Here is a 25,695-nt window from a genome sequence, read left to right as displayed (position 1 = left end):
AGGCGTTGTTGATAGTGACTTTATTTGAACCATCAAGCACAGTATATTGGTTAATGAAGCTGTGGCTGCGTATAGTGGCCACAAGCTCCACTCTCATCTCCTCCCACAGTACTAGCTTCAGCATGAAGATTTAGCCTGCAATAATAGATAATAAAGTATTCCACCTTCTGAAAGAATCAGGACACTCTGGTGTGCTATAATTTGACAGACCACAAAATGAAGCATTGGGAAATGACCTAAATGTAGCCAGCATCTTGATCAAGACTTTATAGCTCTACAGGATTTATATGTAAGCTTTACAGCTGTGCTGAATTTGAGCACAGATCTCCCTAGTACAAACTATTGTTCATGACCATCAAGACTACCTCCAAAATTTTAAAGAAAGAATATAGCAAGTAAAATATTTCAGTGCTCTTTTCCAAATATAAGAAGACTGATTGACTGAGTGAGCGATTGAATTTATACCCAATCCATCTAGTTGCAAGCCACTATTCTGGGCAGCTACAGAGGAAATAAACATGAATAAACAAAAACAAAATTAAAAACAATAAATAAAGAGAAGACAAAACCCAACCCAAACCCCATTATCTAAAAGACATCTCATAACTCTCAGGATTGCGGAAATAAAAGAAACCAATTAAACACTAAACAGTAAACAATCAACATAGGGCCATGCAACAATTTATGAATTTTAATGACACAATTTTCCAAATGAATATGTTAAAACAAAATAAGTAAGGAAATATAGGTTATGTGCTGGGCTATGCATAAATAGAAATGCACTCTCTTTCATTGCTGTGTAGGGGTGCTAGAAGCGAGTCTTTGTTTCTAAAAAAATAGAATGAGTGCATAGCTTCAGACAGGTAGATCTTAGTACAGACTGTCTGACAGATTGATCAACGATTTATTACCTTTAAAAAAAGGTTTCAAAAAATTAGCTAGATTCTTGTCAGTTTATGTGACTGTGTAAAGGCAACTGAACAAGTCATGCATGCTATTTTCTCAACTATCTTTCCTATGTCAAGTCTTCCTTTGGTTGCACAACTGAGTGTGAGACTAGTTGCCTAAGAGATGGCCCAGAAAATGTGAAAAATAATTCCATAGATGGCTTTACTTGTGCAGAAAACTTCAATTAGATTTTGGCTATTGTCACAATATAACTATTGATCCCGACCTGTTTAATTCTTCTGCCTAATTCTATAATACTTGGAGTAATCTTATAAAGCAAAGCCTGCTGGTTATATATTGCCCCTTAGCACTCTTGGGGTGGTTCACAATTTAATTATACAGGCTACGCATTGCTGTTCCCTTCCCCACCCCCATAAGCTGGGTACTCAATTTACCAAACTCAGAAAGATGGAAAGTTGAGTCAACTCTGAGCTGGCTACCTGAGCCTAGGATTAAACTCAAGTCATGAGCAGAGTCTTGGCTGCAATATTGCAGTTAAACCATTGTGCCACGAGGCTCCTTTAAAAAGCTTAGTTACATGATTAAGTGTTGCCACTCAGTTAAATAGAGTTTAACTGTTCAACAAAACTGTCCAGCAAGTGTATAGATTAATCTGAAGTGGATGGACTGAAACACTAGGAATTTTTTTAATTGTGTGTTTGGATTAATTAGGGCTCCACACCTTTAGCCAACAGCAACCAGTTTGTTATTTGTTACATGGAAATCCCACCTTTGCACAGTTCATCCTACCAGTCTTCAAAACTACAGCTGGTAAAAATACAGCACTTACTCTGCAATATTCTTTCTTCTGAAATAGGATCCCTCAATGTGAAAGCCACATTGGAAAAAGGTTTATTTGTCCCCAGGTCACTGCACAATGTAATACAATCCTTTTCAAAATTAGGAAGGAAGGAAGGAAGGAAGGAAGGAAGGAAGGAAGGAAGGAAGGAAGGAAGGAAGGAAGGAAGGAAGGAAATGCAAATAGGACAGAGGAGAAAATTAACAAAGCCTTACACACTGGATATTCTTATGCTCTGTAAACACAAATTGTTCACAGAATTCAAAACCATATTTTAAAAGTAGGTATTTTTATAGAAAGACTATAGTCAACTTTGTACTGCAGCAGGCTACAATGACAGTAGGCAAAATTTTGAAGATCCTAAGAATTATCCAAAATCTTGGTTATAGTATGCACTAGATTATTTGCAATAATTTGGGAGTTTATAAGAGATAAAACTATACAACAAATACAGTTTTAAAATACTATTCCTGTGTATCATATTTAAAAACTATTAAGCCTATATGAACTACTGTAGCTATATTTTGAGGACTCTAATCATACTGATGCACTGTGCAACTATGTGACTTTACAACTGTACATAGGCTAAAATCAACTCACAGCATAAACTGAACGGTAAATATATGTCCATTTGTCTTTGGTAAACAAAATACCTTTGTCATGATTCTTGGGAGCATGTACATGCACACCAAACCAGTGGGCACATGCACCCCTCAAGAATTGCAGCAGAGGTACTTTGTTTGCCAGGCAGAAATAATGTTACAATTTGGGTTACACTAAGAGAATTTCAGGTATATGTTTAACAAGTAAGAGCTGTCTTAATATATTGCTTTCCCCATCAGATGTAACATATCTGTATCCAGGTAGGAACAACTTTAAGAATTTTCAGTGAGACTGCTTATAATTGCTAGGCAAAATCCTTCGAAACATGGACATATCAGAAACAGAAAGAAATTTACTGAAGAAATGAACAATGAAAAGTTAAATTCATTCCAAAGGTAAATAAAATAACATTAGAACTAATGTAACATGTGAAATGTAACGTGGTTTTACTTTCTTGGGCTCCATGATCACTGCAGATGGTGGCAGCAGCCACGAAATTAAAAGACGCCTGCTTGTTGGGAGGAAAGCGATGACAAACCTCGACAGCATCTTAAAAAGCAGAGACATCACCTTGCCGACAAAAGTCAGCAGTCAGGTTTTTCCTGTAGCGATGTATGGAAGCGAGAGCTGGACCATAAAGAAAGCTGAACACCGAAGAATTGATGCCTTTGAATTGTGCTGCTGGAGGAGGCTCTTGAGAGTCCCCTGGACTGCAAGGAGAACAAAACCTATCCATTCTAAAGGAAATCAACCTTGAATGCTCACTGGAAGGAGAGATCCTGAAGCTGAAGCTCCAATACTTTGGCCATCTCATGAGAAGACTCCCTGGAAAAGATTCTGATGTTGGGAAAGTGTGAGGGCAAGAGAAGGGGATGACAGAGGATGAGATGGATTGACACTGTCATCGAAGCTATCAACATGAATTTGACCCAACTCCGGGAGGCAGTGGAAGACAGGAGGGCCTAGCGTGCTCTGGTCCATGGGGTCACCAAGAGTCGGACATGACTAAATGACTAAACAACAACAACATGTGAACCACAAGATAATCCACTCATTATTTCCATTGTGTGGCCTTGGAAAATTCCTGTCTCTGCTTTACATCACTATGAAAACTACCAATACCAAGCAAATATGGGTCGCTTGACTAAATAGCTCAGTGTGTGCAGCACCTGGCTGAAAAGGCAGGGTCAAGAGTAGAAATCCAAAGTGCCTTCCAGCAGAGGGGCTAGCCAAACATTACTGATATTATCCATAGCTGATGGTGTTATGTTCCCTACCACCTGTGAGACTTTGGGCAATCTGCACATTCCCTGAGTGCCACCAGAAGGAGGGACTGAGTATTTTATATCCAGAAAACCCTGGAAGGGTCACTATATTTTGGAATCAACTTGACAGTATACAATGACTATTATTATCCAATAGAACAACAGAACTCAGGAAAACAAAGAATGTTCTATGAATGAGCAACCTTAGTCTGTATAAGGCATACTGGATCCCACGTGGAGCACCATATAAGAAAAGATACTGCAAACAGCTGCAGTTGCACCTAGCGATTGTACACTCGATCGTGTTTGACACTGTTTGGCACTTCCTGTTTGCATGGAAAACAGAATGACACAAGTATGTTATTGAATGGTCACGATCCCTAAACATCATCTTTCACACAGCAAGGTAAGTCTAATATGTTGTTAGCTCATGGGGAGCAGTATTGACTATGTGAAGCTTCATTTCTAACAACCAACAGACTAGTGGCAAATAAAAAAGAAAAAAAAGTAATATTCCATCAGAATACACAGAAATTAAAGACGTTCCAAGATTTTTTTATAGTGAACCAAGATATTTGCTTATTCATGCAAAAGTTACACCAATAATTCTTTTTTCAGTACTGCAACCTGCTTATGTGATATAGTTTCATCTAGCTCACAGTCTATACATTATACTACAGCAAGTACAGCATTTTTATCTGCTCCCGTACCATTTACAGAAATTGTGGAACAAAGATGAGATATGTGTCACCAAGTCTATGAAGTTCAGAAAAACTTACTGTAAAGCACAAAAACTCAAAACAACAAAGGACATCCTTATTAAACAATTCTGAACATATTTACCTTCTTTTGAATAAGCATGCAGTGTGTTTCCAAATTACTCCAGTTCCTCCCTCTAAGAAATGCTTCACACAAATGATGGATTTCTTACACAGAACATCATTTCCATGCAGGAAATTTCATATGTGCATGCAGTATCAAATGAGGTAATATATTTTGTCATATATAAAAGGGATTACCGTGTAGAAATTTATCACTAGTGGACTGTAGTATTGAAATGTATATGAAGTTTATAAAACAACTGATTTGTGAAAGATCTGCAACCAACAGTCTTCAAAGTATCTAAGCAGAAAAATGTTCCACACATCAGAGCTTCCATTTCTTCACAACTTTAGTTTATCTCATACACCTCTTACTATGTCCACCACTCACTAATAAATATTTACTCAAGAACAGTTTAGTAAATGATCTTTAAAATTCAGACCACTGCAAACATACACACTGTTCCTGATTAAGCAATTGCAGATCTGTTATCTTGCCTTCTGGGAATGGATCTAAATAGCATCATAATATCAAACACTGAAAACCACAGGCCTGGGGCCACCAGGACTGTTCTTCTTTGTAGGCTCTGTTAAGTCAGAAACTTCCTGATATAAAATGCAGTTTACCATTAGGAGTAAATGTTTGATCTGCAATGCTTACAAAATGACTGTGTTTATAATAACAGATTAAAGATTAAGCCTGCAACAAAACTGTTTATGCAACTCTTTACTTCTTTGTGATTTTGTGCATGTAAGAGAGAATCAAGTAATTAACAGCACTAACTTTCATTACTTCATTCTGTCATATACAATATTTCTTCTGTTATCTCACTGATTACCTCATTACTAGGGTAAAAGACAATTTGCTGATTTTGTCAAATGTTAAAAAAGTTTCAATCACAGCCGTCACAGAACTGAATTCATGTATGGGTATCCATCCACCCATCCATTCATCTATCTACCTTGGAATCAAGCAGATTAACTAAGTTTATCCAACTTTGCTCCACAATTTCTTCTGTAAATGGTGCAGGGGCAGATGAACAAACATCTAAAGAGCAAGACGTATCTAATGAAAAGGGAAGCAAGCAAAACAAATGAACATGCAAAATTCAGTGCAGATAGGCTTAAGAAGCTTTAGAAATACTTCAAATAAAATCTACGAACCTACAGCACCTGGATGTACTCTGAATTTTCCATCGGTGCATCCCTTTAACATGTTAGCCTCACCAGGATTATCTGCTGCTCTTGAAGGCAGGACATGTGAGGCAAGTGGGCGTGGAGGAAGACTAGAACAATGTTGTGAATATATACAAAACTAATACATTACAAACTGATGTAACTGACTGTTTGTTCCTCCATTAATACATAATGTGTGCTTCTCCATATCAGTGACACAAAGCCATTTAAATTGAAGCTGTAAGATTTAATTATGACAGACAAGGTGGATTTAAATACAAGTTATTCCATATCATTGAAGGTGGGCACATGGAATTCTTCATGTATCATACTTTTGCTTGTGGCTTGAGTATAATATTTGAATCCATCACCTTCCCATTCCTCTTTCTAAATTTGATAAAGTAAGCCAAACACACACTTGCCAAAATAATTTAGAAAGTCTTTAACATGTCATAAAAATTCCTTTCCCCCCCAAAAAACTGGATTTGAACTCCATGTCTGGAGTCCCGCATACAAATATTTAATCAAAATAAGCCCATATCATACATGTTAAATATTGTTAAAACAACCTTAAGAAATTCTGCATATGGCTTTTTTATGCATTTACCTCACAGGAAATTGATTTCATAACAAATATTTGACAGCAGTCTCAATATTTTAACCTCACAGAAGTTGCCAGTAAAGGATAAAAATGTAACAAGTGCACAAATTCTAAGCACACAGAATGCTCTCTTTCTGCAAGAAAATCAGACCAAAAATATTTATTTTATACCAATCTTACAGGAACTACTTTATGTCTCTGATTTAACTCCTACTGCCTGAGGGCATTCAAGTTAGAGTACTTCCATCTTATCCCCAAATAATCCGTTTGCAACAATAAAGCTATGGTTAAGATCACATGATCAATTTAAGACACAATTCTCAAACATTTTAATCCAGAATAGATACTACTGAAATCAATATAAATGTTTCATATAAGAATCTGATAGCTCTAAGCAGCAACTTAGTACCACTGAAATAATCTGTAAGAAACCCAGTGTACACCCCTAAAATACCATATAAAGCCAGGGATTACAGTACTATTGATCATTATATTAAATACAACAAATTTTACCTATGTAACCTGCATTGCATTTCCTGACATGATTTATGCCCAAAACAATGGTATTTTCATTAAACATTCTCTAATTTATTACTACCTATATACAACTATGTTTTCTTTTGCAAGAAAAACAGATTACATAAAATAAAAAACATTAAAATGTTATGTTTATCAATGGTTACATTTTAACAATTTTTAGGGAAATCAAAATATTTTAATTGTTTATTCATAGCTTCGGATATGCTACATTCATTTAAAACACTTTATGACTTTGAAGAATGTTGCATGTAGTTCAGTGTCTTACCCAAATGTGAAGTTCTAGCCTTCTCATACTAGCTTATAATTGATTGACATAGGAGAATGATCCATTTTGTGATAATACAAAAATGTACCTGAACAGCCTTGTGAAAGAGAACCATTAAAAATGTTTAAATTATAACTACAATGTAAGCAATGGCAATAATAAAAAAATAACTATTCTTGTATGGTTAATCCATACAGATTTGTGAACTAGTTTATGCAGGCAGTAAGTGCATTTTCTGATGCAACACTGCATTTAATAGCTGAATATCATGTATCAAGATAATAAGCATGTTCTGGCATGCACGTAGAATGTATGTTTCCATACAATATCATAAATTCTGTTTTCGCTTATTAACTAGGATTAGTTAGAACTCAACTTAAAGCATTCAACCTGCAATTCTATACCCACTCACCTACGAGTAAACCCCAGTGAACCCTAATGAGACTCACTTCCAAATATATATGTATGAGTATGCTGAGAATGTTTTTTAACATCTTCTATTCCTTCCTTCCTTCCGGAACAACCTATCACACGTATCTTTACACCAAAACATAATTTATAATTTATCAGATACTGTATTATAAAATGTCGTCTTTGACACAGTCTCCAATTGTTTATATTTAAACAATAGTTTTCTGTCTTTATATTGTCATTCCACAGATCATCTCAACAGATAAACATGTATGTGTTGCTATCCCAATTGAACAGAAAAGATACGCACAAACACTTCATATTCACTGGATCAGAGATGGCTCTGAAAATTAGGCAAAAGAGCTGAAGTAGAGAACAGGAAAAGGCATCGAATCTTATTTACAGTTGCTGATTATTTTATTTTTCTTGTTTTAAATGCTGAAATTTATAGTTACCTACGCAGAGCATCTGGAACTGAACAGGAAAAAAAAATCCAGGTAAACTACAAAATACTACAGTGGAGTCAGTTTGAAGACACATACTTAATTTCATTGAATAACTCTTGTTGATAAAGTAGCAAATAAATAATGTTTTATTCCAGGAGGCCATAGTGGGTTGAAAAACATAGTGTTTATAGCAAAATATAAAAATAATTAATTCACCTAATTATGCACACAAAAATATACATTCATACACAGAAGCTGCTCAAAAACAAGCCTTTCCAGCTGACAGGATTTATGAGTAAATCTTATCTGTTTTGTAATCAAGGTCTAACATGACTGAATTTTTTTTGTTGTTTTTTAAATGGAAAAAAATATATTGGGAAAAAGGCTATGCTAGAAATCTTTTATCTTTGCCTTTGTTTCATGTGTGGAGAATATTCTGTATGTGAGAATGCAAACTGATGCTCTACAGTCCACACATGTGATGCTCATAGGTGACATCTGTGAGTGCTAGGCCTAAGATTTTCCCTTTATCAGAGGTTCTCAGCCTGTATCATAACTGTCCTAGCTACCCGCCTTAAAACAGCAAATGAAATTTTGTGCCTCCCAAAGTGTATCTAAAATGTGATAAACAGAAGATTCAGCTGGCAAAGTCCACACCATGACAGATCCAGGGACAAGACAAACTGTAAAGAATGAAGGTGCAGTTAATGTTGGGCTCAGTGTGTAGTCCTATCACAAAGATTTTTTGATTATATTAATCAAAAGAAGCTGGACATACTCCCACTTGCTCTTTCCTGACTGATATGACCAAAATTCAGGAGGCAATTTCTTATTTGAGAAGTGGCAAAATCCACGCCTTTTCTGAGAACTGTTAAGACATTCTTAGAGAACACCCAAACCCACTATACATAGCACCCATTTATCAAATTCATACAGTATCCAACTGAAATATATTTAGCTTATTCTATGTGGAAGCATGCATATGTAGAAGGGTGGGTGCAATAATCTAAAACGGGGGAGGGGGAAAGGATATTCCCTCTTTTAAAAAAATGGAAAAATCCCAAATATTACAGATGGGGCTATGGACTTGTACCTAAGTTACATGATTTGTAGCTTACCAGAAAATTTTAAAGATTGTTGTTCTTTTTTGCCGTTTCTGGACTGAAAAGTAAATTTTTTAGAAAGTCAATGTTGTAGAAGCTGAGACCAATGCCACTGAGGAAGAAAAATTAAAGCCATATCGTCTACATTCAGATTGAGTCCAGAGAAGTTTTCTTAAATATAATTTATGTTCTCCCCAATTCTCCCAGTTAAGGTCATAAGGCCTCTGAACCATCATGGCTGGATTGTTTTAGTGCTCTCTGCTGAACACCTGCAAACATCAAACAAAAACTGCTGGTCCTTTACAGCGTTGACAAAAGCCTTTCATGTGAAAAAATGCACCCTGGGAATGTCAGGCCTGTGGCTCAGGTTACATTCCTTTCTCCTTTGCAGCCTCACAATTTCTCGATGTAGTAAGAGGCCACGTTTGTAAAATCAAAGATTAAAGGGAATACTGGGCCACTTTCTTTTCATTCACACATTACAAATCACACCAGATCATTGTGTATTAAACAAGCATATTAAAACGAACAGGCATGCACACAATTTTTTTTATTTGGCTTTTTTTTTTTTTTTTTTTTTTTGCTTTCTAATGAAAAAAATTACCTCCAACACACAGGAGAATGCTAACACTTCTATTAAATGGGCACCAGTTTTTAAAGGAGATATGAAAAAATGCCAATCTTCTCTAGTCAGACATTTGAGGTAGTAGATCTGTCCCAACAAAGACAGCAAGCCACATCTGAATCTCACCTTAATGAACATAATTTAAAACCATAGCTGTCAACAGAGAAAGCGAGGACAAGAAGTAGTGATACGTTTTCTCAAGGTGCAAACCTTTTTCTTAAATTGCTAACTTTACACTGATCCCAAGCACTTTATAACTCATCACCTGTTCTCAGTTATTCTCCAGAACAATGCCAAATATCAAGTATTCTACACAGCTTATTTGCCAGAAAACACGTTACAGTCAAGAACCAAGTACATAAGCATACCTTCTTGTCACAGGTTTACGAATTTAGAACCATTTTTATAACATACTGGATTCTACCATCTTCTCCAAGTACTGCATGTACCATTTTAAAAGGTCATCACCTATTGACCAGAAGGTTGCTACCTACATAATATAAAACATACCATTTAGCAACAGAAACGTCTACACCTTCAGCACATTGTTATTTCTACAACGCTTTTTTATTTAATCAAGTAGGATAGACTACCAGAGACTTTCTCCTTATCTCACCCTTTTGCAGGGTAAGAGTAACGCCTCATTTGTATGCCTCATTTACTACAAAACCAGTCCACTAATTTCTAGTGAACTCACTGACAAGTAGGTATACTCAGGACTGTGACCTTAGGATGCCTTATAAAAAGATGCATTGTTTTAAGATCTCCACAGCTTAATTTTACTGCTCTGCCTCAAAGGTTGTATTGTTTTCTATTTCGTTTCCAATTATTTGCATGTTAGGTTTACACACCAATGCAAGATTTTTGCATTGCTCGTGCTATAAAAATTGTTTGTTGCCTCCCTTGATTTTCAGGATTGTTTCTTTGTTCTTTTAAAACTGCTGGTGAACAGCTTTCCTATTAAACTGAGGAATATCCCTTTGCAAAAACGTCATGCTAATATCTACTGAAATAACAGTTAGTAGCAATACTTATTGTATATAACTCGTAAATGTATGTGCTTCTCATTTTGCACTGCTTCTATAGCAAAAAAAAACCCATTTAATGCTATACTTCCTTTTAAATAAGTTACTATAATCAAAATATTATGAAATCTGATAAACCCACAGATAGTAAGCCTTTGTAGGTAAGACTACATGTACGTTCAAGAAAATGTATTTAGGAATCAAAGTGCAGGATGCCTTCCAATGAACTATTAAGGTAATGAAAGCACCATTTTCTATGTTATATGTCTTCACTGTTAAAACTCAGAATGTGGTCAGACGACATTAAATGGTACAAATTAACTTCAGTTCAGTTTTCAGTATGTTATCCTCTGAAAGTGATATTATAAAAACATATCATGGGCAGAAAATATATATTCAAAATTTCGTATATTATTTTACTGCCAAGGAGAATTTTGTTATAGACTGATAGAAGTCGAGCAGCACAGTCATTGGTAGTGAACTTCTAAAGGCTTGTCAAAATTTAACATCTGGTTCAGAGATGCTCTTCATATAGAACTTTGGACAGGGAACAGTTATACACAGTTGCCAAAAGGCTGAAAACATTGTAGCAGTTTATTTGTAGATATATTTGACTCACATCTAAACTACATTAAAAAGGTGTTTGAAATAGTATGAAATGAAATTATCAGGGAGAGGAGAGTCAAATATGGATTTCTTTTCACTAGTCTGAACATTCTCCACATACAAACATCTTCTGTGCTTGGCTTTCAATTATTATAATCAGAGGTTCCTACACGAATAGCCAGAGCCTTTATTTTAGTCACAGAGGAAATTTCTATTTTTGATAAACACAAAGCATGTTTGTCACACTGAAAAACCAAATAAACATTTACGGCAATGTCCATAGACTCTTAATTTCATACATAAATTTAGAAAAATATTGGGAATTGACAGCAACCTTAACTTTGGTGGTTTAGAATTACCGCCTAAAATATCTAGAAGATCCCAAAAGAATCTATCAGTAAATGCAAATCCCAAGAATAGGATTGTAATTTTGAAAATAAATGAATGAAATAAAAATGTTGAAATAAAACTCAAGAGAAGGGCATTCTTCCTTATTGGCAAAGAAAACAACCACTGCCAGAAACTAGTTGGTTATCGTTCCTCATGTAACAAAAGGGTAAATATGTTTGAGAATTTCACATTTCCAAACTTGGTTGTGTATAGAATTAAGTCCTGTAAAATAACTAGTCATCTAATATATTTTTGTAAGATATATATTACACTAAGCCTGAGACAATACAATGAAACAAAATCTTTCAGTTGCGATCTTAATGGAAGCCCTCACTCCAAGACAGAGTTATACCACCAAAATACATACATACATACATACACACACACACACAGACACACACACACACACACACACACACACACACACAGAGAGAGAGAGAGAGAGAGAGCAGATGCTGGAGAAAATACCTAAGGGCACTTCACTGTATGCCAAACAGAAACTGTACATACTTGAGCCAGTAAAATGTCCACTTGCCAAAGAAGTTGGTCCATTTTTCCCACTGCTCACAGGAGGTGAAAACATCTAAAAGAAAACAAAGAGACATTATTGTTCATACACAGGATTCTTTTCTGTGTTCACTGATAGCTCACATTTCACTGAACTTCATATGAAAACTATAATAATAACTAATCTAAATACAGAATATTTTCTGTCTCGGCTTCCATAAAGATACAATCATTTTCAGAATCTATATTCCATTTTTTAAAATGTTCATTTTACTTATTCCCAAAATATAAAGATTTGTGGGGGGGGGGGACCTAAGTAGTCTAGCCACAGTATCAGGCAAGGAAAAAAAACAAAACAAAACCCCAGAAGCACTTAGTCTGACAAAGGTGAAGAAAAAAAGTTTGTGACTGAAACCTTGGTCATAAACGTAGCTATATCCATTTCCATCCCGTTTTAGGATTTGTCTGTCATATGTGAACCCAAATAATATTAATGCAAAGTTCCACCTGCCCTAAATTTTCATCTCGGCTCTTAATGGGAGAGCAATTTGAAGCAAGACACGTACCCTCTCCCCCCACCACTCTCTCTCTCTTTCTCTCACTCTCCCACGTTTATTTCAACCCTAATTGGTTTCCATCTTCTTCTACGTGTCTAGTGGATAATACGCACCTTCTCTGAGTCAGAGACTACAAAAAGCAAAGGAACAAATGGAAAAAGCGCAGCTAGGAAAGTGGGGGCTACAGAGCTGCTTCAGGCTACAGTTCCTAGCCAAACTTCCCAAAGCCATTTCTCGAAAGGAAAGTCTTGAGGACAACAGCGGAGTAAGATAGCCCCCACTTACAAGGTGAATTTCAATCTCCCCCTCCCACCACTGAAATTCTTTAATGACACAAATGCATCCTACACCAAATTGACTTATCTTGCCCCCCCCCCATGAATGAATAAATAAATAAATAAAGACTTCTGACATATTGGAAGAAAGGGGAGTGAGGAGATTAGGAGGGAAAAAGAAAAACAGGGATGTGGAAGAGAGGAACACAGGAGTGGATGGAGGTGGGGGAGGAATACAGTACTAGGACAGCTGCCCAAGGACCTGGATAATATTTGGCCTTGTAACTGAGATAGGTATAAAATGCATATAGATAGAATATGCAATTTTTATTTAATAAGAAAAATCACACACACATACACATACACACACACACACACACAGAACACTACCCATCAGTGAAAGGGGAGGGGATCTAGAGAAGAGTTGCAACTCATTCATTGATAAACAGCAATTTTGAGATTTCAGTGAAAACTTGAGACTGAAGTAGTTCTGGATTTCCTTTCACTTTCCATGTGCCAAAACATGAAACAAGGGAAGAACTAAAAGCACACTACCAATAACTGCTTAGCCATCAGTCAGTTGGTGTGCGAGCCATACTTTTAGAATGCAATGCACAATATTGAATAAGTAGTACAAATCTCCACATTTTTACATAGGATGTATGAGGTTTTTTTTTTTTTGGATGAATGTCAAATGATAAGAGCACATCCAAGTAAACTGCAGACAATATTTAATCTCCTTTCAATTAATTTAGCAAGATGCTAATTGATAAGTAGTAATAGTAATAAAGCGTGCATATTTACCATGGATCTAGCTGCTGATTAGAATTTACTCAATGTATTTAAGCTCACAGTTTTTACTTTGGTTTAACAGACTTTTGGGGTTTTTGGTTTTTTGTTTGTTTGTTTTACAGCTGTTGTTAATTTCCACCGTTGTTTCTTACCGCACTGAAATCCAGTAAATCACTGAGTTCTTTGTCCGTCCCTAAGGCAGCCATTCGCTGTTGGTGATGCATTTTAGCAAAATCACACAAACCTAGAAACATGGAAATAACCGCAATCAGAAACCCAGTCCCGAGCCTTAGAGGAAACAACAATCGGATTTTTTTTAAAATGAGACTAGCAAGGGGAGAGGGAGGTTGAGGAGGGAGCGGGGGCGGTGGTGGAAGGATAACGATAATGAGGAGGAAGAGGACAGGAAAGGGGATATGGTGTAGTTCCAAAGAATCGTTGGAAACCCAGTTATCAAGCACTCTAACCCCAAGTCTAGAAAAGAGAGTGAGCGAAAGAGAGAAGAGGAACCGCGCCATGCAGCGCATCGTTTATGCAACAGGAGGTTCAACCAGAAATGAATGAAAAATCCAAAGTAGAAACTACAGCCATCTGCTCTCAACTTTCTTTTTATTTATTTTCCACCTTTTCCCCTTCTTCCATACAAAGTTAACATTCCCAGATATTTTTATCAACGAAGTCTTCAGAGCAGACTATCTGTACAATAAAATACACTCGGTCCGTACAGGGGGGGGGGGGGCATCCGAAGATGGATGGAGAGCCTAGGGAAGGGGGAAACGAGAATCAGCCCTTTAACCATCACATTTATTTTAAGAACGCTGCTTAAAGACTAGAAAAGGAGAGAAAGAGAGTTAAGCCTTGGCAGTTAAATATCTAATTAATGAAAGATAACTGAGACTCGAAAGTATAACTGAGACGAAAGGACATTTCAGGCCCCGTTTGCAAGAAAGTCGGCCGTTTCTTTAGAGAGGGGGAAAAAAGGGAAAAGGAGGGGTAAAAAAGGGGGCCATTGCATCCCTTTCCCCGATTTGCAAACCCAGGTTGATTGGGGGGGGCGGGATTCTCATGTTTAAATGAAGCCCATCACCAGACCTTGTCCTCGCTCCTTCCATTTAACACCACAGCTATATCTAACTCCAGTCTAAAGAGAGGGGGGGCATCTCCGGTACCTACCGGCCGAAAGAGAAGAGAAGGGGCTCCCTTTCCGACCACAGCCCCGAGCTCTCGGTTTCATTGCTCGAAATCACGGCATCCACCAACCGCACATACAACACGCAGGAGAGATCGAGAGCGCGAAAGGGGGGGAAAAAGAGAGACCCCGCTGGCGCCACGCGAAAAGCTCTCCCCGAACTCGAAGGGGGGAAAGAGGGGAGAAGAAGACGCGGCGGAGGTGGGAGGAAGCCCCTGATTCCTAAACCGAACTCTTTTTTTTTTTTGCAGCCGGGGGGGGAAGCGAAACGGAGAGGAGGAGGGAAAGGGGGGGACACAAATCACGGCGCACCCCCCCCCAAACACGCGCACACCAACAAACCCAAATAAGCCCGGACTGCAAGTTCAGCAAAGAAAAGAGGGAGAAAAAAGCAACTCAGCAGTAGCTGCAGCTCAAGCCGCAACGCTACCCTGATGCTGGCTTGGCTTTCCAAAGGATCTCCCCACCACCACCACCACCACACACACAAACACACAGCCGCTCCCTTAAGGAAATACATGTGTGTGCGTGCATATGTATGCGTGTGTGTCGATATAGATACACAGATCTGCATGCAGTAAAAGTAAACGGGCACCTCGTTTTCGTCCATGCCCCTGATCATGTCGCTGCAAACCTGGACGTTAGTTGTCTGTGCCTTTTCTTTTTCGCCCGCCTCCCTTCACGTCCCCAATCCCCAAGCACTTTTAAGATTTATTATATAAAATATTTCTTCCGCAATTCCTACACACACGCACGCGCGCGCACACACACACACGTAAAAGCACAGGGAAGCAAACCAACTTTATACACCGGTTGAAATGCACGTGATAGAAAGACTTTGCCAAGACGAACAATATTCTCGTCTCTTTCCCCCGCCCCGCACCACCGTTTCATTGTTCAGAATAGTTCTAAAAATTCAGATTCCTTGCCCGATGTGTCTCTTTTATTTTAAAATGTCCCATCATGGTACGCTTTAAGATCCGATTTTGTCTGGAGAGAGAGGTTTACTTCAAACTTCCCCAAAACTAAACGTTCAACTGGCTTTTCGCACAACTAAGTTTTCTAACGACTACGCCAGTCCCCTCCTCCCCTCTCCCCCCCCCCCACTTTACAGGGACCTTCTACTTTAATTTCAAAATGTTGGTGTTACAGGCCTCATATTATTGTCCCCTCCCAGCAAGAAAACCGAATTGATTTCCCCCTTCTCCCGAATTCGTGGCAGAAACAAATCCATTACTTGGTAGCTGTACGGTAACCTTCATTTCATGCACATGTATTTGTCTTAGTTGTGCACTCACTTATTGTTAGGTGTGCGAATACTTCCTTACACATACAGCGTAGTTCATTTCATACTGTCCAAGTTGTATCAAGTTAAAAATACACTGGGATCAACAGTTAAATATATCTATATATACACACACACACACACATATATACTGTATTTCAAAAATTATTCCAAGAGGAAATTGTAACTTTACCTTAAGTGGCCACAAATATTTTCACAATATTCCAAGGAAAGGTATTTTAGGGAAAGAAAAGAGAAATCTTCTGCAAAGGTGCTTTATTATCTCACGTGTGTTTGACTCTCAAAAACAGAAGTACTTTTAATTCGTACTCAGTCTTGATCCAGAAAATATTCCATAAATTTCAAACAACTTTATAACCTGGTGAGGGGTTTTGCTTTGTTTTTTGATTATCCAGTATTAGGCAATTGCCATCAAAGTCTTCCCACCCAAACAGAGCAAAACTAAAAGCCAGGAAAAAGGAAAACGTCACAACAGAAGATCCAGTAACTTTCTCTAGTGTCTTTCGTTACAACAAGCACATGGCTGTTAAATAAACTATTTTCAAAAAAAAAAAAATCTCGGTGCCAGCACGATACCCCTCCCCTCGCCTGTTTGCTTGTTTGTTTAACAACAACAAAAGAAGTCTTAAACTTGTTCCAACTTTACAGAGCTCTCCTCCTTCTCATCATCCTCATCATCACCATTGATTCCCCCACGGAGAAATTGATAGTAATACGTTTCCCTGAAAGATACATTGTAATCCATTCACATCCGGGCAATGCAGTGGTGATTATAAAGAGAGGGGGCGAAAAAAAAGAGCTGCTGCTGCTGCCACCGCCACCGCTGCTGCCGCCGCGCGTTGCTTGCTTCTGCCGCGTCGGCGATTACGAGGCGTGACGACAAAAGGAAGGAGGGGAGCGCAGGGAGCATAGAGAGGTAAACAGTCCGCCTAGAACGTCGACCAAGATGGAGGAATCCGAACGCCGGGCGAGGAGGAGGAGGAGGGAAGCGGAGCGAACTGAGGGAGGGTTGGAAATTCGGTGCTCCGTTCTTTTTGCGCGGGCGGGCGCACATGCGTAGGCACCGAAGCTAGTCAAGAGGCTATGTTGGCAACGACGAACGATGGGGGCAACCAGAAATAAATACAATTTTTTAAAAAAGCTTCCGGGATAGGGTGTGTTTTTCTCTCTCTTTTTGTCTGTGATTCTAAGCAGCTCGTTTTTATAAACTCCTCAAGCGCCTCACTCCGCATGGGCGCCGCTAGCTCGGGACTTCTTAAAAGAGTTATAGGTTGGGAAAGTCACTAGTGAAGCTCTGAACGACCTCCAAAAATGTTGGGGGGAGGAGGTAGTCATTCTCCGGACAAAACTACATTGCCCCCACAGGAAAAGCCCTGTGGGGAAAAATGCTCTTCGCTCGTGTGGCGGTCCAATAAGTAAAGCATAAATACTGTAAATAAAACACGCAGATACGTGTCAAACCAAACGCCACGCTGTGGAATGTGTGGCTGTTTTAAGATGGACACGAGACTCCCGTTTTCTGAATCTTCCTCCCACAAACTACTGTTTCCCCTGTATAAGCCATTTTGGGTAGCACAGGGTAGAACATTGTGGTTTTATGTTGATTTATTGGCAGTATTTTGTACTTCTTTTATGTGAAAATAATAAACAACAACAATAAACAACTTCATTTCAGTGCCTTTGAGTCAGACGGAAACAATGCCTAGGTCAAACCGCATGGATTCAACACAAAAAGCCACAGAAATACCACAAAGACAGCTGGTGTTAAATGTTTGACACGTGGGGTGCTCTGCCTCCTCAGATAACTCTCTTTCCACACACTCTCCTCTGCCCTTTTCCTCCAAAAGTCTACAACCCTTGCTGTCTCAAAGGATATATTGACACCCACCTCACCCCTTTCCACCAATTACAATAGATATACTGTAATAGAATTAATATCAAGCCTCCTGTAACACACTTGTCCCCAACCTTTCATCTTTTCCATGACAGTTGAAGGCCTGCCTTTTTGGCTAGTTTTTTAATAACTAAATGAGCAAGATTAGTCCCTTGCGGATGCTAGACATACGTTCCTTTTAAGTGTATTCTTTAAAAGCTTTTAAACTTAAAATTACTATCCTAGGTTTAATTGCTTTCTAACGTCACCATTTATTGTGATGCTCCTTGAGTCCCCTCACGGGGAGAAAGGCAGCTTAGAAATGAAACAAACAAATAATAAATAAAATTTGTTTCCAAGGATGCCACTTCAGCAATTATTCGGAATTGGGGAGAATTTGCAATACTGTTCAAAGGCCTACTTGTACATATGTTCAATATTAAATTGTGTGGAAAGCTACATATTTTGAAAGCATCTGTTTTGGTTGCTTTTTTAAAATTCATAGTCAGAGACACCACTTCTATAAGAGGGGTGGAAATCACACATAAAATGAAGGAAATGAGCCATTTGTCCTCTGTGTTCTCCTGAAATGGCATCCATCGTTCCCATCCATGGCTTTTTTTTTGTTTTTGAGGTTATTCTTCAGCCAGACCGAACTCCTACAATATATGTGTGCTAATTGTTGCTTTTCAAGGAAGGGTGACTAAATCTTTTCTCCTCCACGGAGAGAACATCCAAATTCACGAAATAAACATTATTTTTTTCTGATGACAATTTATAGCACTGGTTCTTAACCTATGGTTACTCAGGAGTTTTGGACTGCAACTCCCAGAAGCCTTCACCGCCATCTGTCCTGACTGGGGTTTCTGGGAGTTGCAGTTCAAAAGCATCCGCGTAACAAAGGTTAAGAACCACTGATTTATAGGAATGGGAGGTATAACCTTATCTCTTGGTGATCCTGAGGGGAATTCTGCAACAGAGCTGATTTCCTCCATTGGCCTGAGGAAAACTTTAAGGAATCCCACTTTCTGCCCCTTATTTTCAGGAGGAATTGGACCTTTCTTGCCCATGTTGACTTGGCTTACATGAAATATGTGCATGGGTGTCCTGTACCTTCAGCTACCAAGTTCTCAAGATGGGTACTAAGTCCTATCAAAATGTTTACGGGGAGCAGATGAAACCACAAAGACATTAATAAAGAAGGGCAACATTGATAACTGTTGGCAAAATAAGAGCAAAAGACACTCATATTTCATTTCATAAGTATGTATTAGGGCTTTTACTTGTCTTTGTTTCACCATTGAAATTGTAAGACAGAATCTGGGCTGAAGGCAGTGCACACATTCGGCAGGGATACCGAGGTAATGATAAAATCAACCAGCAAGAAAAGTTTCATATTACTGAGGGAAATGGAACCTCAAAAATACTATACTCACCGGTTGAGTCCTTCTCCTGAATGATTGCCCTCAGTGAACAGGCTGGTGCGTTTGGTACAATTCAAAATGCTGGCTTTAATGTATGAAACCCTAAATGGCCTGGGTCCCAACCTAGCTCAAGGACCGGGTCTCCTTTTATGATCCTGCCCAGGTGTTAAGATCATCAAGAGAAGCCTTTCTCATGGTCCCCCACACACACCTTCACAGGTACATTTGGTGGGGGTCTTCTCTGTGGCTGCTCCCAGACTTTGGAACTCCCTCCCAATGGAGGCCAGGCTGGCCCCATCTTTGCTGTCCTTCCTCAAGCTTTCTCTTCAGGCAGCCTTCTCCTGAATGACTGGCTGTCTGAGAGGGTTTTTTAAATGTATTTTTGTTGCTTTAAAATCTGTTTTAGTAATGCTTTTATCTAATATTTTCAATATGAAGTTTGTTTATTTTTTAAAAAAATATTTGACAATGTATTATTTTTAATATTGTTTCTTTTTAATAATGTAAGCTGCCTTGGGTCCTTTTTTTAAAGAAAAAAGGCAGGCTAAAATTATTTTAAAGAAATGAAACAAAATAATTTAAGGGGATGTCTCTTGTTTTTACATACCATATGGTTTATTAGCATTAGTAATAAGTTGACTTCAGAGCCATTCTGGATGCTTAATGTGGGGAAGAGTTGTTAAAAAATAAATAAATGGGTGCTGATATCTAGAGGGCAAATTCAGTTTCCCAGTCTAGGTCCAGCTTAAAAAGATAAGCCCAAGAAGAAACAATGGTGGCTTTCCAACTTTCCATGAACATCTTGCAGTACACTGAACAGAGTGGATTGCCTTTAAATTACAATAGTTATTTCTAAGTTTGCATCTATAGCAATAGATTAGCATATGCAAACTTTAAGCAATTTTTTTACTTTTTTCCTCCTCTTTTTTGTTCCTTTATTTCCTCTTTTTTGGTGATGTGTAAATGTTTAAAATATAGACCGTCACTCTGATGACTAGTCAGTGGGGTTGAATTCTGTCCCTTGGCTGACAGAATGTCATGTTTCTGGGCTGTGTGTTAATTTAATTATTAGCATTAGCAATTAGTACCTGGGTCATAGATTAATAATTTGGTAGCTGTGATATCCTAAACTGTTTTGATATGTAAATATAGAATTCAAGGAGTTGTGCTCAACTTTTTAAATGAATTAGGGCACAAACAGGAAATCTAGGGAGAGGGAGTCCAAAACACACTTAAATGTGTTTATTTGTTATATTTCTATTCTGATTTTCTTCCTGTTGCTGTCAGGCCATTTATTTTCATATGCACCCCTTCAGACTGGGTACACATTGATCCAGCCTTCCCTCCCAGATAGGAACACAGCTTTCCAGGCCATCTACTGTTGCATTAGAAAGATGAGTTAGAATTGTGAGAAGGTACTGTGGACAGTACCAATTCACGAAATAGATGGATATCATTTTTAAAGTTGCATTTTTGAAACAAGTAGAAAAAACTTTTCCACTGGAAGTAACACATATGCACACACTGTCTACACATTTGCATCTACAGTATATCCAATTCCATTTAGATCATAGTTTTACATGTATGTGTATCTACTTAGACATACATATACATTCAGATCAAAAAGATTAAAACTAACTGCCAGAAGAAACATGGATCATTATTCATATCATGCTATTCAAGTTTTTCTTTCTCATTTTAAAAATAATTTGAACTTATATTACAATAAAAGTCATCTGAGTTTTCCTAAAAGTCATGTTTTCTTATATTTTGACTTGTTCGAGCATCTTATAACATTAAATGTTATTGTACACTGTGCTTCTCTCTCTCTAATGGTAGGGCCAGGCTCTATGGGAAGGCACTTTTGGATTTCTATCATTCCATTTTTCTGCATGTGTAACAAGACCTAAATAAGGCTTGCTAGTAGCTGGTCAGTGAGGTTTCAAATGGCCTTGCTTGTTGTCCATTTCTCAACCAGTTGTCATCACTCTCCAGACACATGAGTTAAAACAGACTAGTTTCAGCCAATTGTGTTCTTAGATAGAGAACATGTAAAAACCACCAAATAGGTTGTGTATCTCGGCTAGGTTTTTGCCAAAGTCTGCATTCACATGAACTTAATTTTTTAATTATTTATTCCCATTTACAGTATTTTATTATTTTTCCCACTTTTCTCCTTTAAAAAGAACCCAAGGTGGTATATACCATTAAAAGAGAATATTTAAAAGCTAAAACCAGTAATTATACAGATAGTAAAATGAATCAAACAAATACCATACCAAAAAATCTAAGTGTGTAAACTAGATCCAGACAACAGTGTGATTCACTGCATGTATCTAACAAAAATGGGTGTGTGTGGAATCCATGTGGTCCTCATACACAATTTAAAAACAGGGATGGATGATACTTTTATTGGACCACTCAAATATCACTGAGAGAGGCTGTAATTTGAACTCTCATTATTTTTCATGAAGGTGGACATTACAGAGGTAGGGTGGTGCAGGAAAAATTAGAAATGTTCCAAAATCAATGGCCAGATGTGTGAGCCAAATTTCTTGGTTCAAGCAAAAGTTCCAAAATGGAGGCTGAGGAATTTGCCCAGAGGTTACAGTGGTATGAATTAGACTATCCCAAACTTGTTAGACTAGCAGCTTTTTCTCTAAGTATCATAATAGTAGCAATGGAAACAATGAATGGAAAAAATGGAGGAGCTACAAGCAGTACAACTGTATTGGGGACTGTGATAAGGGCTGCTGTGTGAAAGCAAGTTTTTATATAATGATTTCACTTTCCAAAGTATTTTGCCATCTCTATTATGTATAAATCACAATTAATCTCAGGTAATTGATTTCTGTTATTAAATGCCATTATTAAAATATGCCGGGGCTTAAACCTATCTCTCTAAAGGTTTACAAAATTTTCCATGTTCTGCTTCTGTCCTGTCTCTTTAGATACAGTTTCTAGGCCAGTGTCGGCCAACCCTGTAGCGGTATGGCTGCATGCACAGCCCCATAAGGTGAGATGGAAGAGGATCTCAGAAAAGAGGGTGGTGGAAACAGAAACAGATAAATGCACTTACTTTCTGATTCTTATCCCCTCTACTGCCAACTTCAGATATATCCCACCCTTGATATGTGCTCACCCTCGCAATCCCAAGACTATGTGGCCCTCAACAGAAAGAAAGTTGGCAGTCCCTGCTCTACACATAGAAGGTTGTAATGGGAATTATAAGTGATGCTTAAGTACTAAAAATTATAATCTACACAGGGGTCATATAATGTGGCAATGTGACAGAGATTTTGCTGGTTCTTCTCCTTACAATACAGATATACTACACATTCTTACTAGCTGGCATTGGCACCCTGAGAATAATAAAAGATGGACTTTACAACTGCAATCTTATCACACATAAATACGGAAGACTTAGATTTAGAGAGGTGTTTCCATTTCTGTAACTTGTGTTGCAGTATGAATAATATCTGGGCCTGACAAGTGTGAACAATTGCACACCTGCCTTTGATCATCAAGTCTTTTTTTAATTATGCAGCACAGAATCAGTGAATCAATTAATAATGTATCACCCACATATTGCTTACATCTACACCCCACTCCCGCACACAGTTTGACATCAGTTAATTTTGTGCGTGCTACCCCTAAATTAGTTTTGTCAAGGATGGTCGCTAATGGCATTGCTAAGTAGCACAAGAATGTTCCAGCAGAATTAGAATGAGAAATGAAATACCTCTAACAGAGCTTAGAAAATTTTATTTTTGGACTACAACTCTCAGAATCCTCCAGCCAACATGGCCACTGCCTGTAACCTTGTAATTATGTCCCCATCTGTTGCTGATCCTGAAGGAAGCTACAATCATAGAATTGTAGAATAATTGAGTTGGAAGTGGTCTATAAGGCCATCAAGTCCAACCCCCTGTTTAATGCAGGAATCCAAATCAAGGGCAGATCTGACAGAGGGTTGTCCAATTTTCTCTTGAACACCTCCAGCTTTGGAGCGGTCACCACCTCTCAAGGTCATTGGTTCCATTGTCGTACTGCTCTAACAGTTAAGGAAATTTTTCCTTATATTCAGCCTAAATCTTCCTGTAGCTTGAGCCTATTCTTATGTGTCCTGCACTCTAAGATGATTCAGAACAGATCCTGCCCCTCCTTTGTATGACTACCTTTCAAGAATTTGAACAGTGCTATCATATCTCGCCCCAGTTTTCGTTTCTTAAGGCCACACATGCCCATTTCTTCCTGTTTTCCTTATAGGGCTTGGTTTCCAGTCCCCTAATCATCCTTGTTGCCCTTCTCTGATCTTGCTCCAGTTTGTTGGCATCCTTCTTAAATTGCCGTGTCCAGAACTGGACACAGTACTCTAGATGAGGCCTAACCAGTGCCGAATAGAAAGGAACGACTGCCTCATGGGATTTGGAGGCTATACTTCTGGGCATCCCAAAATAGCATTTGGAGCAACTCAGCTAGCATATTTTTGCAACAATATGTTTTCACTGCAATTTCCCACTGATGGAATCTGCACAAAGAGAGAGAGAGAGAAAGAGAGAGAGAGAGTCTGTCTACAGACTGTTGAATAGTGTTTGTTGCAAAAAGGTGCTCATGTAGCCCCAGGGGGTAGGCCCAATTACACCCCAAGACTAGAGAGTCAGAGCATTCAGGACCAAGTGGGACATTTTTCAAGATTTTATTCTTCACAAAGGGTGAAGCACTCCTTAAATACACATCAGTAGACACAGTTCGTCACTTAATTTTAAAACCAGTATCGACGAAAACAAATAGTTTCTGCTCCCTCAGGATTTATCCTATTATTCATACATTCCAAGGTGTAGATAAGCAAGATCAAAACTTTAAACCACGATTTCCTTCCTAAATTAATCTCCAGATTACACCTTGCCGGTTGCTTGCTAAATTAATCTCTAAATTACACATTATCAGTAACATTCCACAGACGGTTACACTTAGGTCAACACATACACATAAGGTTATACAGACATGGAAGGGTCTTTTTAAAATGGTTCCATTATTGCTAAACCAGAAACAAAGTCTAATTAATATTTATTATTATGTTGATACTCGGTAGCATGACCCAGAGTTACTGGGAAGTTCTGTTTCTTTCAGCAGTGTCAAGCAGGGTTGGTGCTACTACTAGACATCAAGACACCTCAAACAACTGATTAGGGACATCACAAAATAGTAACAAATACTAATTTATTATAATACTTTCGCTCTCAGGACAAAGCAGGATATATATCCTGACAATATATAGATACAATGCATAAGTAACTTGTGATGGGGAGGAGCTCCAACCCAGGAATTTGGAATGAACCCCTCCCCAATTGGTCCATTTTAACTTAGGAAAGAAGAGACCATCTCCTGTTCTGTCTCAGGGACCTCAATGTCTTGGGTCATCATGAGTTGCAAAAAGGTAAGTAGCTAGCATGGGCTCCATTTTCTTTTGGCCTGAAGACTGGGGTTTTCGCATTAGGCTCTGCAGTGTGATAGTAAACAAGAATAATTGAAATCCTAAAACAGGTGTAGCAAATAGTTTTATATAGTTGTCATAGAAATGTTTTGAAATATCAATGTTTGGTAGAAAGGCAAGGAACAGATTTCATAAGGAAATGAAGAATGAAATAAGTTTTAGCTGCTCCTCCAATATCTCAATGTCACCCTTTTACAGTACAAGGCTTCAGTGGAAGAGATTTGAATATCGAATAAAAAATATCACTCATTATGAACTACCATATTGATTCAAACAATTTGCAACTTACTAGCCAACCAACCACTGTCTCTATATTTTGATGCCATGTATACATCTTTTAAAAAATTCCATGTCATCTCACTCTTATGATTGGGGAAGTGGATTTTATCCACAAAAGGACACATTAAAATATAACAGTCTTTAAGGTGTTTTTTTTTAAAATTCCTATTTATTTTTATTTTGGTTTTGCCCGATATCTCTATATTTCATTTACTATTCCTATTCTTTTTGGTCAAAATTCCTGTGTACACTTGCCATATCATATATCTCACTGAGCTGGAAGAGCTTACCTCTAAGAAAACATGCACAAGATTATACCGTTTATTTCACTTCTTGTTTTGCTTTTCTGTCCTTGTTTCTGCTGATGGATGA

General features: G+C 38.0%; 1 protein-coding gene across 38 annotated transcripts in view; it reads right to left on the bottom strand.

The window, feature by feature from the left end:
- The window catches only part of TCF4 (transcription factor 4), a 414,402-nt gene extending 397,298 nt beyond the window's left edge, over positions 1–17,104 (bottom strand). For 7 of the 38 annotated variants that reach the window (XR_013540959.1, XM_020800309.3, XM_078384110.1 and 4 more), the window contains exons 1-2: positions 16,423–17,104; positions 12,135–12,207 (exon numbers count right to left, since the gene is read on the bottom strand). Coding sequence is in view for 29 of the 38 variants with exons in the window: in XM_020800309.3 (XP_020655968.1) it covers positions 12,135–12,207 (73 nt within the window). In the remaining 9 variants the exon portion in view is untranslated. Of the gene's footprint in view, positions 1–9,971; positions 10,094–12,134; positions 12,208–12,546; positions 13,149–13,907; positions 14,000–14,928; positions 15,189–15,539; positions 15,728–16,422 lie in introns of those variants that run through there. The other 31 variants (XR_002301165.3, XR_013540958.1, XM_020800303.3 and 28 more) reach the window with 18 other exon arrangements.
- Positions 17,105–25,695: the final 8,591 nt, after the last annotated feature.

This window comes from Pogona vitticeps, chromosome 2, assembly GCF_051106095.1.
Source record: "Pogona vitticeps strain Pit_001003342236 chromosome 2, PviZW2.1, whole genome shotgun sequence".
In the NCBI taxonomy this organism is placed as follows: Eukaryota; Metazoa; Chordata; class Lepidosauria; order Squamata; family Agamidae; genus Pogona; species Pogona vitticeps.
This window is presented reverse-complemented; position numbering and strand designations above follow the sequence as displayed.